The sequence below is a fragment of the Pochonia chlamydosporia genome, chromosome 2, assembly GCF_001653235.2.
Source record: "Pochonia chlamydosporia 170 chromosome 2, whole genome shotgun sequence".
Taxonomy (NCBI): Eukaryota; Fungi; Ascomycota; class Sordariomycetes; order Hypocreales; family Clavicipitaceae; genus Pochonia; species Pochonia chlamydosporia.
This window is the reverse complement of record NC_035791.1, coordinates 5,305,510-5,318,517: the sequence shown is the minus strand read 5'-3', so window position 1 is coordinate 5,318,517 and position 13,008 is coordinate 5,305,510. Positions and strand designations below refer to the sequence as shown.

At 51.2% G+C, this 13,008-nt stretch overlaps 4 protein-coding genes across 4 annotated transcripts; 2 read left to right on the top strand and 2 right to left on the bottom strand.

Annotated features, from left to right (window-relative positions):
- Positions 1 to 479: 479 nt before the first annotated feature.
- On the top strand, positions 480 to 2,236 carry VFPPC_03647 (proline transporter; the record flags this gene model as incomplete). Its single annotated transcript, XM_018283124.1, has 3 exons — positions 480 to 976; positions 1,025 to 1,590; positions 1,653 to 2,236. The coding sequence occupies 3 exons, from the start codon at positions 480 to 482 to the stop codon at positions 2,234 to 2,236; spliced, it is 1,647 nt and encodes a 548-aa protein (XP_018147869.1).
- Positions 2,237 to 2,358: 122 nt separating this feature from the next.
- Positions 2,359 to 4,122, bottom strand: VFPPC_03646 (1-phosphatidylinositol-4,5-bisphosphate phosphodiesterase gamma 2; the record flags this gene model as incomplete). The annotated part of the gene is made up of 1 exon (XM_018283123.1): positions 2,359 to 4,122. The coding sequence occupies one exon, from the start codon at positions 4,120 to 4,122 to the stop codon at positions 2,359 to 2,361; it is 1,764 nt and encodes a 587-aa protein (XP_018147868.1).
- A 3,979-nt stretch (positions 4,123 to 8,101) lies between these two features.
- VFPPC_03644 (clock-controlled pheromone ccg-4 precursor) lies at positions 8,102 to 9,031 on the bottom strand (the record flags this gene model as incomplete). Its single annotated transcript, XM_018283121.1, has 1 exon — positions 8,102 to 9,031. One exon carries the CDS (start codon positions 9,029 to 9,031, stop codon positions 8,102 to 8,104), a length of 930 nt encoding a protein of 309 aa, XP_018147866.1.
- Positions 9,032 to 11,364: 2,333 nt separating this feature from the next.
- On the top strand, positions 11,365 to 11,772 carry VFPPC_13502 (hypothetical protein; the record flags this gene model as incomplete). The annotated part of the gene is made up of 1 exon (XM_018291277.1): positions 11,365 to 11,772. One exon carries the CDS (start codon positions 11,365 to 11,367, stop codon positions 11,770 to 11,772), a length of 408 nt encoding a protein of 135 aa, XP_018147865.1.
- Between the last annotated feature and the right edge of the window lie 1,236 nt (positions 11,773 to 13,008).

Genomic DNA, 13,008 nt, shown 5'->3' with positions numbered 1-13,008 from the left:
CGTCGATCCTCCACACGCCAAAGCTAACTCTAATCAGAAACATACCTCAACGCCAGCCTCAAATTGCCAGCTTAATTGCATCACGCACGACACCGCAACCTCCGTCAATATCGTTCATGCACGCAATTTCGGCAATCACCTCGTACCTTTCCCGTATCCCATCACAACCTTATCCCAACTTCAACCATCATGCCCACTTCCCCGCAAACAAGTTCGCGAATACCTTCCCCACGCTGCAATACACCGAGTCATGTCCCTGATCGACGTGCTCGCAGGATCATCTCCGCATTGCTTATCTGCACTTCACGATACCAATCTTACACGAAAATGGCAAAGCTGCATGCCGTACAACGTAGCACCAACATGGTCATAGTTTAAAATATCCCCCACTAGCCGCTTTAAATAAGCGAGCCTACTTATACCAACACCTCGCCTCTCACTCACCCACAAAACACATCTCTCAAATTGCCAACGCCAAAATGCCAGACATAGAATCCGTGCTAGAGTCCACCGCCGAGATATCCAAGCCCAATGCCGAAATCCGCATCAAATATGGCGAAACGAAGCGCGGCCTCTCCCCGCGCCACATCCAACTCATGTCCATAGGCGGCTCCATCGGCACAGGCCTCTTCGTCGGCATAGGCGGTAAACTATCCCAGTCTGGACCGTTGTCCTTATTATTGGGCTACCTCCTATGGGGCCTCCTGTTCATCTGGCCGTGTAATTTGTGCGTGGCCGAAATGTGCGCGTACCTCCCTGTGCGGGGGTCGATATTCGAGCTCGCGAGCAGGTTTGTCGATCCGGCGCTGGGGTTTGCCATGGGATGGACGTATTTCTACGCGGGCGTCATGCTCGTTTGTGTGGAGTATAGTGCCGTGGCGACGGTGATGCAGTACTGGAACCAGAGTGTGAATCCTGCCGTGTGGATTATCATGGCGATGATTGTGTGTATAGGCCTGAATGTGGTGGCTGTCAAGTATGTTTCCTCTCTGCATGACCGAATCCATACTAATTATTTGTGTAGATACTATGGCGAAGCTGAATTCATCATGGCTTCCACCAAGATCATCCTCCTCTTTGGCCTCGTCTTCCTCACAGTCATCACCATGTGCGGCGGGAACCCTCGCCATGACGCCTACGGCTTCCGGTACTGGAAGAACGGTCTCGCCATGCATCCGTACTATGCGGACGGCGCTGTAGGCCGCTTCCTCGGCTGGTGGAAGGTCATGCTCTATGCTGGTTTTACGATTTCTGGACCAGACATGATTGCCCTTGCTGCGGGGGAGATTCAGAACCCCAGACGCACGATACCCCGTGTTGCGAAGCTCATTTTTTATAGATTGGTGGGGTTCTATGTAGTTGGTGTTTTGGCAGTGGGCATTATTTGCAGCTCGAGAGATCCGAGACTCATGGGTGCTGTTGAGAATAACGAGGCAGGGTCAGCGGCGAGTCCCTGGGTGATTGGGATTCAGAACCTGGGTATCCCCTTTCTGCCGCACCTCATTAATGCGATGATCTTGCTGTCCGGGTGGTCTTGTGGAAATGCGTATCTGTACTCGTCGTCCAGGACGCTCTACGGTCTCGCAAGAGGTGAGTCTGAGTCACATTTTCTCGCCATGTGCGCCTCAGCAAAAACTAACAGCGTGAATTAGATGGACAAGCCCCCAGGTTCCTCATGAAGTGCACCAAGGCCGGCGTACCAGTCTACTGCGTCGCCATCGTCAGTCTCATAACCTGCATAACTTTCCTCGTGACGGCAAACTCGGCCGTCGAAGTGTTCAACTGGTTCGTTGACCTCACCACCACGGGCCTCATCGCCACATACACCATCATGCTGGTAATTTTCGTCTTCTGGCACCGTGCACGTAGACAACAGGGCCTCAAGAACAGCTCTTTGCCGTACGTGGCTCCCCTTCAGCCGTACGGAGCGTACTTTGCTCTGGCCCTTGGTATTACTGCGCTCGTGTTCATCGGCTTTGATTCGTTTGTGCCCTTCAAGGCGAGAGGGTTCGTGACCGGCTACTTTTGTATTCCGTATAGTATAACTCTGTATTTCGGATGCAAAATCTGGAAGAAGACCAAACTTGTTGACCCGCGCACTGCGGATCTGGTGAGCGGCAAGGCGGAGGTGGATGAAGAGTGTAGGGTCTGGGAGGAGGGTGGTATTGAGAAGAATTACAAGGCTAGCTTGGCGGAACTGCCGTTTTGGAGGAAATGTTGGGAGAGGCTGTGGTAGTTCGCCATCACCCATAGCCCAGCATTGCGTCACTGTCTGTGTGTCGGATGACACAATGAAACCATCGTATATTCGTTACAAAAGAGGCTTTCAATTCAAGTGTTAAAATAATTCACTCCGAGTTAAACCTCCGCTATCTCGAGTTTCACCAGGATGGAACATTGCGTTTCCCTACCCTTCATGTCCATCATCCGAATAAAGCTCCACCCAGGAACAGCGTAAAACAACCGAACCGCAGCTACAGCAATCATGGGGTTTTTAGCCCATGCATCGTCGCTCTTGATTAGCATTCGCAAGAAAACGAGCTCATTGTCATCGTACACCCATTCCAGTGTCTCGTCCCAAATAGGCTCGGTGACTGGTGGGTTGTCGCCTTTGTGTAAAATGCCGAGCTTATGATGCTTATACACCGATGTCTTTCGCTTAATACTCTCGCCTTCAACCTCACCTGGACTGTACAGGTTACAGGTAACGTATGGCTTAAGGGAATCAGGCTCCCGGTCTTCGTCGACAGGAATATCCGTGGCTCCCGCGACGTGAAGCCGAAGCCTCTTCTTCTTGCCGGTAAGGATTTGGCCGTCGCCTCCGCTTCGGAGAGCAGCGGGCTTCAGGATGTAGCCTTCTGAGCCGCTAAACAGCGCATCGTTAAGTTGATTGCTGGTGCCGAAAGTTTGCCAATTGAGAGCGCAGATTTGCGCACCGATGCCCCAGAATTTGAGCGGCTTCAGGTTCGATGACGAGATTCTTGTGCCTTTGGGAAAGACGCGCATCAGGTGCTGGGCGTTGTGCGCCGCAATAGGGATGCATTCGTCAGGGAGGTGAGACGAAAGTCCTGATTCAGACACGTTGATAAGATGATGGTGTGGTCCGTTGGTGAGAATGCCTGGGTTGAACCATGAATTGTCAACTGGCTTGACGGATTGAGCATACACTCCCAAGTCTGCTAGCTCGGGGATGATGCCAGCGGTAGGAGCCTCCTTTTTCTTCTCTTTGTATTCCTTTCTAGCGGCCTTGGCTGCAGCCTCTTCCTGCTCATCATCAGACGGCGACTCACTCTCAGAGTCCTGGGGAGTGCCTTCATCCCCCTTGAGGTGATACTCGACAATGACGGCGATGCAGGCACCCAGATCGGCCAGACACACATGTTCATCGCCACCACTCTGTTCGCGATGGCCCTTCTGTCTAACAGGTTCATCAAGCAGACGATCCCCGAGCACCTCCTTCATTATATCAACAAGTCGTTTCTGGCCCTGCTCACCGCAATGATTTTCCAGGGACAGCAAGATAGGTGCAACCTTATACGTAGGATCCTTCGCCGCAATGCCCTTTTCTTCGTCAAACACATCTCGAATTGTCTCACATACATCTCTGAACAAGATATGGGACACCAGAGTAAACCCATGTGTGACTTTTGGTTCCTCGGGGTTAGCACTGTTATCCCAAGCGTCAATCTCGACACATCGTGACCCTGTCTTCAAAGCCGTCTCGTATGCAGACGCTGACGACGACCCGTACAACTGGTGCGCCATAAGATATGTGTTGTGGCTAGAGCTGATGAAGTACTCTGGGAGGGGATGGGATCTGTCCAGCAGGGCATCAGGCACGTCGAAGTGCGACTTGCCGAGCAAGTTGCGAAGAGCGGGTGTTGTCTCGTGGGATGCGACGCCCGCATCGGATTCCGGCAGGACTTTCTTCTTGACGAGATATTTGCGAAGGGCTTTGCTCACTTGGAGCTGCTGCTTCTCATGCTGGGCTTTGCGGGTGCTGCGACCCCCGCCGCCGACGGAGTCGATGGCAATGCCCTCACCCTTGTCTTCGTCATCTTCGCCGGGGCGGAAGGGATTCAGGTTGGAGAATTTGGATGATAGGTGATGATGGTCTGACATGCTGGCTGTGGGTGTTGACAACGGATGAAGTTCAAGTCAAGTGTGTCTGGTTGAAAGATTGTGGAAGGATGTTGGTGTTTTGGAGGCTGGACTGCAGGCAGTTGCGACCGGTGGCGCCAAAGAAAGCGCATGTGAGAGCGGTCAGTTTGAGCTGGTGTTCTACACGTCTCCTCAACCCCAATGGATGCCGGGTTCAAAATCCTTGAGAAGGCAGTGTTCGTATATCCGGACGTGCCAAGGTGGTTGGGGTTTCATGGTTGTTGAAGATGGCTTGGACTCGGAGCTTGAGCTTGAGCTTGGAGCTTGGCTGAGGATATGCGTGTGGAGGGAGCTGAATATTGAAGCTACCAGAGCTAGTCGCATTGCGGCGGGGTCAATCATGACGGCATCGCCACACTTTAATCACCTTGGGACAAGCCGCCCGATTAATGAAGGTGAAATGAATCCCGGATGCCGCCCTTATTAATGAGGGCTTTACTGGGTTTAGACTTGTATTACAGACACGGCCACTGCAGCTACAATGCTGTGTCCAACTCCAGACCGATGTGAGCCAATCCTTGGGTTGGTGATGCAGGGACCAATGCATGCACCAGACCATGTGCGCATGAGAAGTGGCTCAATGATGCACCATTTGCAGCGCGGCTGTGGTGTGACATGGGCGGAAGGGATCGACGTACTGTTCTCATCCAAATTCTCAAGCTGTTGCCTTGTAATTGTCTCATTTCACATCCCATCGCCTTCGCTACACTTCTCACTGGTATTTCGCAAACGAAACGTCATCAACACATACCCAGACCAATCCGCATTTGGTTTCTCAACATAGCCGCGTTCTACAAGTTGTACAAGATCATATTTTGTTCATACGAGGGGGAGTGAGGCAGGGTCTCGTCTGCCAGAGTCGACCACGTCATGTCCTTGAAACCTAAGTTGATCCAGTGCCCTTGAAGGCTGTTCGCCTCAGTTTCCAGCGGACACCAATGTCGCTCTAATTTACCGCCGTCGCATGCTCTCTCAACCCTGGCGCCAGCTTCAAGTGCTCTTGTCCTTCTAGATGCATACAGACTGCTAGGGAGAGCGAGCGAGCACTCTTTGATCGATGGCGGCATACTGCGAACCATGTCTTGGAATGGGCGTACAAAGGCTTCATCTGTAATAGCCATCGAGCTCTGGTCCTCGGGAATAGACCGATATTGCAGCTCAGTCGGAAATGTAAAGCTCTGTATAGAGAAATAGAGGGATCTAAGATTAGGAAACAAGGATGGAATTGCCCTGAGAATAAACCGCAACGACCGTAACGAGGAGTTTGTTGCAAGGGGATCGCTTGGAGGGCTTGTTGGGTACAGGTCCTCTGGCCAAATGGTCCATAGTATCTCAACTGCCATTATGCTGGACAGCCTTTGTGGAAGCAGCAGGCGATTCAGGTTTATGAGCATTTCTTTGCTTGCTGTGTGAAAGGTATTTGTTGAGTACAACACATCAACACCTTCGACATAACTAGCTTGCTTTGTTACCATCAAGCTTTCAAACATGTTACCTTTGTACCAAAGGTATACTGCAGGGTGGGGGGCTTACGATTGTCGACATGATGTCAACCAGCCCATTGCCCCTACGTGACACTTGTTCGGATGTGTGCCTGGCCACAGCTTGCAAGCATCATCTGGTGTTCGTCCAAACCGGCAAGTATCAGCAGCAGGTAACACACGGTGTCCCGGACGTCCAGGCGTAGGAGGGTTGCGATGGCAAGTTGAACCCTTCCAAACCCATTGCTTCGGTCCTGACCAGTCCAGCGGCGGGTAGATGACATCGTACTGCCGTGTCGCGTCTGAGGACAAGTTACCGTGACCATGTCCGGTAGCATTGCGGCACTTAGTGCACGAGCAGCTGAAGATCAAATCCATGTGGATGATTCCATCTCCAAATGCTTCACGTAGAATCTTGAGCCGGATCTCGAGAGGAAACTTCAGGAAGAACGGGCTCGTTTGCTTGTCAAAGCATGTCTTGCCGTCCGAGGACTCGTGTGAAGGAGGTGGAGTAATCGATCGGAGTCTCGTTTTGGGGAGATGAGGAAAAGGTGCAGGCCGTGACCAGCAAAAGTTGCTTGAGTCTTTGTCGCCGCCACAGTCTTGAGAAGTGTTGGTTTTGAAGCGCCTCAGCATCCGTGCTCTGAGGCTATTGTCACGACCAGTCATACTGCCACCTTCCCCCCGAGCAAAAGCATCTCGGGTTGGAATTTGGAAAGATGAAAAGAGGGTAGAAGTGGCGATGGCGATGAGAATAAGCCAGGGGTGTGATCTTGGATCAAGGTGAGGCTAGTGGTCGAGTCCTGGATGCAGATGTCCTGAATAGGACTCGTCTCTTCTACACTGACATGCACTGATCATTATGCCAGGACAAGAAAGTTTGACAGCCCTCATAAAATCGAATCAATGGCTGCGAGAAGTCTGGGCTCTTTGCAAGATCGTTGTTGGTTCCAGAGCTGTGTTCTGCCATGCTTGATGTCGAAAACAGTAGAGAGAGTCAACATTTGATGTCTTTGGCAGCAAAGTGAACATGGAATGATTGCTTGGATACGCTGGTGGGCCATTGGGATCAGGTACCAGCTTGTCAAAAGTTTCTGCCTGAACATTACGGCAATAAACGGCATTGCAGGCAAATTCTCAGGCACAAACTTTAGCCCCACTGCGGCCCGCCTCCAAAAGGTCAGAAAATTTGCATGCAAATTTGTTCCTTTTCTTCTTCATTCAAAATTGAACAACGCAAAAAACACGTTCAAGTTTCTCTCACCATGCTGGCCCGAGGCGCGCCCTTACAGGCTGTACCCACGACTGCCGGTGAATGAGAAGCAGAAACGGAGATCAAATCGAACAATCTTGGGTGCGGTGCTTTCCTGGCTTTATGTCACATGGGGAGGATCGCAATGATTGAGCGAACATGACACACCGATGTAATGCTTTGTATGGAGTACGTTGCCGATTGTCGAGATGGATATGCGACTGAACAAGGACGGACTGGAAAGAAGGAATGGAACATGCGACAATGTAGAGAGTCCATCACTTGTTTGAGTCGGACAGAATGGTTCCTTTGCCAAGGCTTTTGTCCCATGGCAGCACGACGTGGTGAACACACAACCTCGCGACCTATTCTCCTTGATGACATGCAGATGCAGAGTCACGATTTCGCGCACCGTAGCCTGGTAATCTTACTGTAATCGACATGTCATCATTTTGGCAAGAGTCTGGTGAGCTTGGACGGTTTGAACCCTCCGATTGCCCAAGCTCCCAAAGCCCACGTGAGAATCTTCATGGCTTTGTCAACATGTCCCCTTTCACACTGACGTCCTATCCAATACCCAAACACGGATAACGTAAGGAACGAATGGAGTCATCAAGTATTTACTTGCGTAAGTAATATTATATTGAATATCATACTGTACATGTGCTAAACGCAGTATTATATCTCTTGCCAGCAAACCCAGCCGTCATCCAGTCTGGGTCGTGACGTTTGCGCGACGATGATTCCACCACAGGTTTTATTGCATTCCAGCACTCCTGCGTCGTCGTCGGCGTTAAAAAGCGCTCGCGTCATGGTATTTTCTTCCCTTTCCGCGGCGAGCAAAATAAAAAAATAAAAAAGAAGAAGAAAAGGAGGACCGTCATCTCGTACCACAGTCTCCATCGTCATTGTCATCATCATCATCACTTTGCCCTGTTCAGCGTCCGGATAGCTGTTTTCCCTCTCGCCCTTTGTCCCCTTGATCCTCTTCCCTCAACCCCAGCGTTACTCATGTCCCGCATGATTTTTTCATTCGTTTCTCTCGTGTGCCTCATACCCAAGAAGAAGAAAAGAAGATCGTCAAATGACGGCCTGAAACGCCACCCTGGCATATTACAAACGTAGAGCACAGCTGACCAGCCCCTCCCAAACATAATAGAACAAAATAAATACAACGAAGAAAGAAGGTTCCAGCACAATGGGAAGATCATTCGAAGGTGTTGAGAATGTTGCGGGCGGCCACATGAAGAGCCTGGAGATCACGCTTCGCCTTCCAGCATGGCTGGCCGGGTCTCCAACACCAGGGTTCAGCTTCGGGGTCAGGTTTTGGTTCGGCCTCACGCTTCGCCTTCCAGCATGACTGGCCTGGCCTCCAGCACCAGGGCTCGGGTTTGGGTGCGGGATCTGGTGACGCAGAACGCTTCCAGCAAGGCTGGCCTGGCCTCCAGCACCAAGGTTCGGCTTCGGGTTCGGCTTCGGGTTCAGCGTCGGGGTTGGGTGCCGCCGAGCGTTTCTTCCAGCACAAGATTCCTGGGCCGTTGCAGATGTCGGGGAAGTGTCCGCCTTCGTTGCCGGAGCCGGCATCACCTCCATCATCGTGCGAGTCGTCTTCAACGGCTCTGACGACGGCCTCTGCAGCTCTCTTGGCCTTCCAGCAGGACTGCCCGGGACGATGGCACCAACGTTTATCCTTTACAGGGACAGGATCATTGCTGGGGTCTCTCTTCCAGCAGGACTGGCCTGGACGCCAGCACCATGGCTCCGGGGCGGCGTCGGCGTCGGCGTCTCGCTTCTCGTTGTGAGGTTCGTCCCTCTCAAACTGGCTCTCCATGCCCAGGTCTCGATAATATTGGTCAGGCTCGCGAGCTGTCAACGCTGAGAGGTGAGCAAGCTCATTGACAAGTCTCTTGGCAATGTGGGCGGCGCCTCCTGGAGAGTTGCTGTACTCGGCTTCGGGCTCACGTTCCTTGAGGCCACCAGAGGTCTTGATAGCTTCGGCAAAGGCGTCCGCAACTCTCTTTACCTTGAAGCACGGCTCGCCAGGCCTCCAGCACCAAGGTACTGGAGCTGGTTTGGGGGAAGGGGCAGCGAATGCACCTGCAGCCGCCAAGGTGAGTACCGCGGCGGTGATGCGCATGGTGGTTTGAAGGAGTAGAAGGGGGGGGATATTTCAGAAAAAATTGAAGTTTCCTCTTAGGAGAATATGTTGGACTATTGGGCAATAATTCAAAGACATCCAAAGTTTGTCTCTGTATCAGATTGATCGGCAAGGACCATACCAGGGGTGGCAATGAAGTGGTTTTATCAATTTTGGGGGCAAACAAAGACTCAAACTGATGATAACCAGGTACACGGGGCCAATGGACGGAAAGCTTTGTTCACCTCAACGTCCTTCTAGATGTTGAGCAGGCCACTAGTTGACTATTGACTGATGGCGTCAATAGACTGAGCATTCGCGAGGGGCGTTGCATGCGTGTTGTGATCACGGCCGCATCCCACCACGACGGCGTCGTCGGAAGGGCACTAGCGAAAGAGGCCGGCTGCTTCATATTGGGCCCTGAAAGCACGCACAGTATCTGATGAAACATCTTCCGTCTGGGGTACGGGTACGGAAGAGGATGGTAGGACACAGTATGCTACTCTACGAAGGCAAAAGGCGTATGCCATGGCTGGCGTCTATTTGGGAATGTGCCTTGGCATAGTCTGGGGGTGGATTCTGTCCCCGATGCCCAGTGGGGCCGAGACAGAGCAAAGCAAACAGCAGAATAAAGCCACGCTTAAATAGAGCCTCTTTTCAGCTATTGTAACGCTTTCACTGTACTGTACAGTACAGCTCAGCACTTACTATGGCTATGTAACAGTAGTGAACAGCCATGTTGCACAAAGCATTGGGACAGAGTTGCCACTAGTTCGAAGGCGCAAGAGTTCATCAAACTGTGCAAAAGAAACGAACCAGACTCGACACAATCTTGGCTGGTCTGGTCTGGCGATTGGACGGGGGGTCGCTTCTTGGCAACGAGAGCACGCCAGATATCCACGCAGTCAAAGCGACTGGACAAGATGCTGCTTACAGGCACAGCCATTTAGAGTAATGGGGCCCTTTGAGCCATAAACCTGGGGTCCAGTGGCAACATCTGAACGTGAATATTATTGAGGGTTGATAGGATGTCGTTGTGTTTGTGCCTGAGAGGCTGTATCAATAACTATTGACTACCCGATTAGGAAGGTGGGGCCATCGCACAGCCAAACAGCGGCCAGTTGGAGTCGAACTATTGCAGCCCCAAACTCCAAGAATAGGAACATGGAACTTGGACGAGGAAATGACACGCAAGCACCGGCGTTTTCGGATCTCCAAGTCTCTGATACTCCACTGTATACAGTAGCACAACCCAGCGCGGTATTAAGGTACACTAATCCTGTGTCCTCAAACCATGTGTAGAGTGCGCTGCACGTGGGAAGTAGTCTCTTTGCGCCACCAAAAACGTTGGGCGGCGCTTCATATGTTTCGCGGGCGTTTATCCGTAATATTGGCTTTCGCCAAATAACAATTCATTTCTCACTCAAAGAGAAGACAATAAAACTTATAATATTTCCAAGTTGAAGTACCGGTACAGGAAAGTGAATTGCAACACAGTTGGGGCTGTGAGTAGCATACCGCCACGGCGTGCCGACATTGTTGATGCATTTCCGCCAAATCTATTCCCTTGCAGGCCAAAACCGTCAAGGCCGGGGTTTAAATCCTACAGATAACACTTTGGTTTGTATTAACAGAAGGATCGTCATTCTCACATGCAAGCCATCCAACTTGAGTTAACAGATGGATGGATGCCTGAAGATGCTGGTGTCTCAGATAAGACGGAGGGGGCAGTGCTGAATTCGCCAACAGTTCGCGTAGTTCCGTCTTGTGGATCGAAAGTTAGGTGCTTGGTCCAAGTGTTCAAGCTAGCGAGACACGGGCATTCAACCAAAGCCCATGTTGGGGATTGGCGGGAATCTCAGTCTCTGACTCGAACTCTACCGTATCTTCTCCAATCCGGAGTCATGGCGTGGATATGAGTCTTCGGAATATGTGGAGATGAGAACCATCATTTCCGTTCAGGCTTTGCGTACGGCCAAGGTCGTGGCGCTGGAACTACAGACTATAGCATCGACAGGAATACGGTAACTGTAGTATTTTTTTTTGTTCCTTTGCCAAGCCAGAATATAATATTTTGGCTTTCCTTGTCAACTGCCATATTATTATTTGAATCCCATGCAATCTCCTCGAAATGACTGGGAATGGGAATGTGGAAAGCAGTTCATGCCTCGTGACGTCAACCTCACGTCTCCATGCAAGTGGCGTACGTCATGACCTCTCTGCACCACATGTTCCCGCACATGCAGCGCAATGATAAAACGGCCATCACAATAGATTTCAATAGACCTTTCCCCGACAAGATACAATAACCACAATTGCGATCAGTTTCAATCATGGCGTTCAAACCCGCCACGCTTGGTGCCTTGCCTCGGCTGTTCGCAGCCAACAGATACCACACGACCCCGGCCTTTGCATACCCGTACAAGGATTCTCAAGATAGGGAGTCTCTCAAACCGCGTTCATCACAAAACACAAAATCTGGCAGGGACGACGACGTGGCCGCAACTCCGAAGGCGGCGTTCGGGCGCGACGTGACTTCGCCCGAGGGGGAGCGTGCAACGGCTACGGAGGAGGAGGGCAGTGACCCTCTGGAAGTGAGTGGTGCGAATCAGGCGCTGAGTAAACCGCAGGGAGATGAGAGAGCTGGGCATAACATGGGTGCGGGAAAGGAGGTACGGAAAGGGGGGAGGAGTGGTGGTGGAGGAGCGCCGAAGAAGGGCGATGCGAGTAAGCTGTATTGAGGTGTTGGGAGAGGCATGACACTGCGGGGATTATGATTCTTGTGGTTGAGGTTTACAGTACTGTGTGGTATTGCAGGATAAGCAGGCTCTTAGTCTACGAGGTGTTTCTCCGTGATAACATTTGGTTAGGCTCTCAGTTTGAGGCTGTGATGTGTACCATCAGCACAACACAGTATGTCAACGGAATATAACCTCTACTATCTCTCTGCATTAGCGGAGCGTTCCCTTTTGCTGAGTAACCTAGCGGTTATTTTCTTTGATAGTTATGAGCCCGGTTTGCGAGCCTTACTGCGCATCTTAAGGCTGCAAGTTTAAGCCCTGCTTGGAGCATCTATTCGGAGTCAGCCACCAAAGGCATCCACACACACATAAAACCACAAGACCACCTATCGCCAGCTTTCCCCACAGGGAAGATTACTACTTAACACCTAGGATGCAGATTATCTGATAGCCATCTAAGCTGGGGGGGTGTGTCAACGGAATATAACCTCTACTATCTCTCTGCATCAGCGGAGCGTTCCCTTTTGCTGAGTAACCTAGCGGTTATTTTCTTTGATACAGTATCATGGCTTCATTGTCGAATAGAAAAATGCATAGACACAGTATAGTACAGTAGAAGGCGCGTGCTTCTGTACAACCGCTTGGTATTATCTATGCATGTCCTCGTACCCGTAATGGGCAAGTGGTTTCTGTTGAATCTTTCGTTGCTTCACTGATAGATGGATCCAGACTTGGTTGCCTGCACCTTACGAAGGAGCCATTCCTCGGCCAGCAGCAGGTCTGAGTATCGAAGAAGCTTTGATGACCTTATGCACTTAGTCCACGGACAGCAAGTCACCGATTCGTATTTAATCTTAGTGTTGTGCCTGAAGCCTGATACTAATATTGCCGATTGCGTCGAAAGTTTTTTGACAGTTGGCGCAACCAACACTATTTACTTCCGTATTGCCTTTGATCCTCTTGAGTATCGGTAATTCCAGTGTGAGCACCATGGACGAACCCAACACGAGGACTAGAATGTGCCCGAGGCAGCAAACACAGCTCCATCCCCGTATAAAAGTATTCGACTTACTCCAAGTGGAAGCTGGTATGCCGTCGACGTGTTGGTCATGCCGATACTCTACTATGAAGCTGACTTTTATGCAGGGCCATGCAGATCGCTGCAGGAGTCGAGACAAGAGTGTTGGTCGTGGCAGCCACCACCTCACATGCCAAGGGTTGTTGGTCTCGTCAACC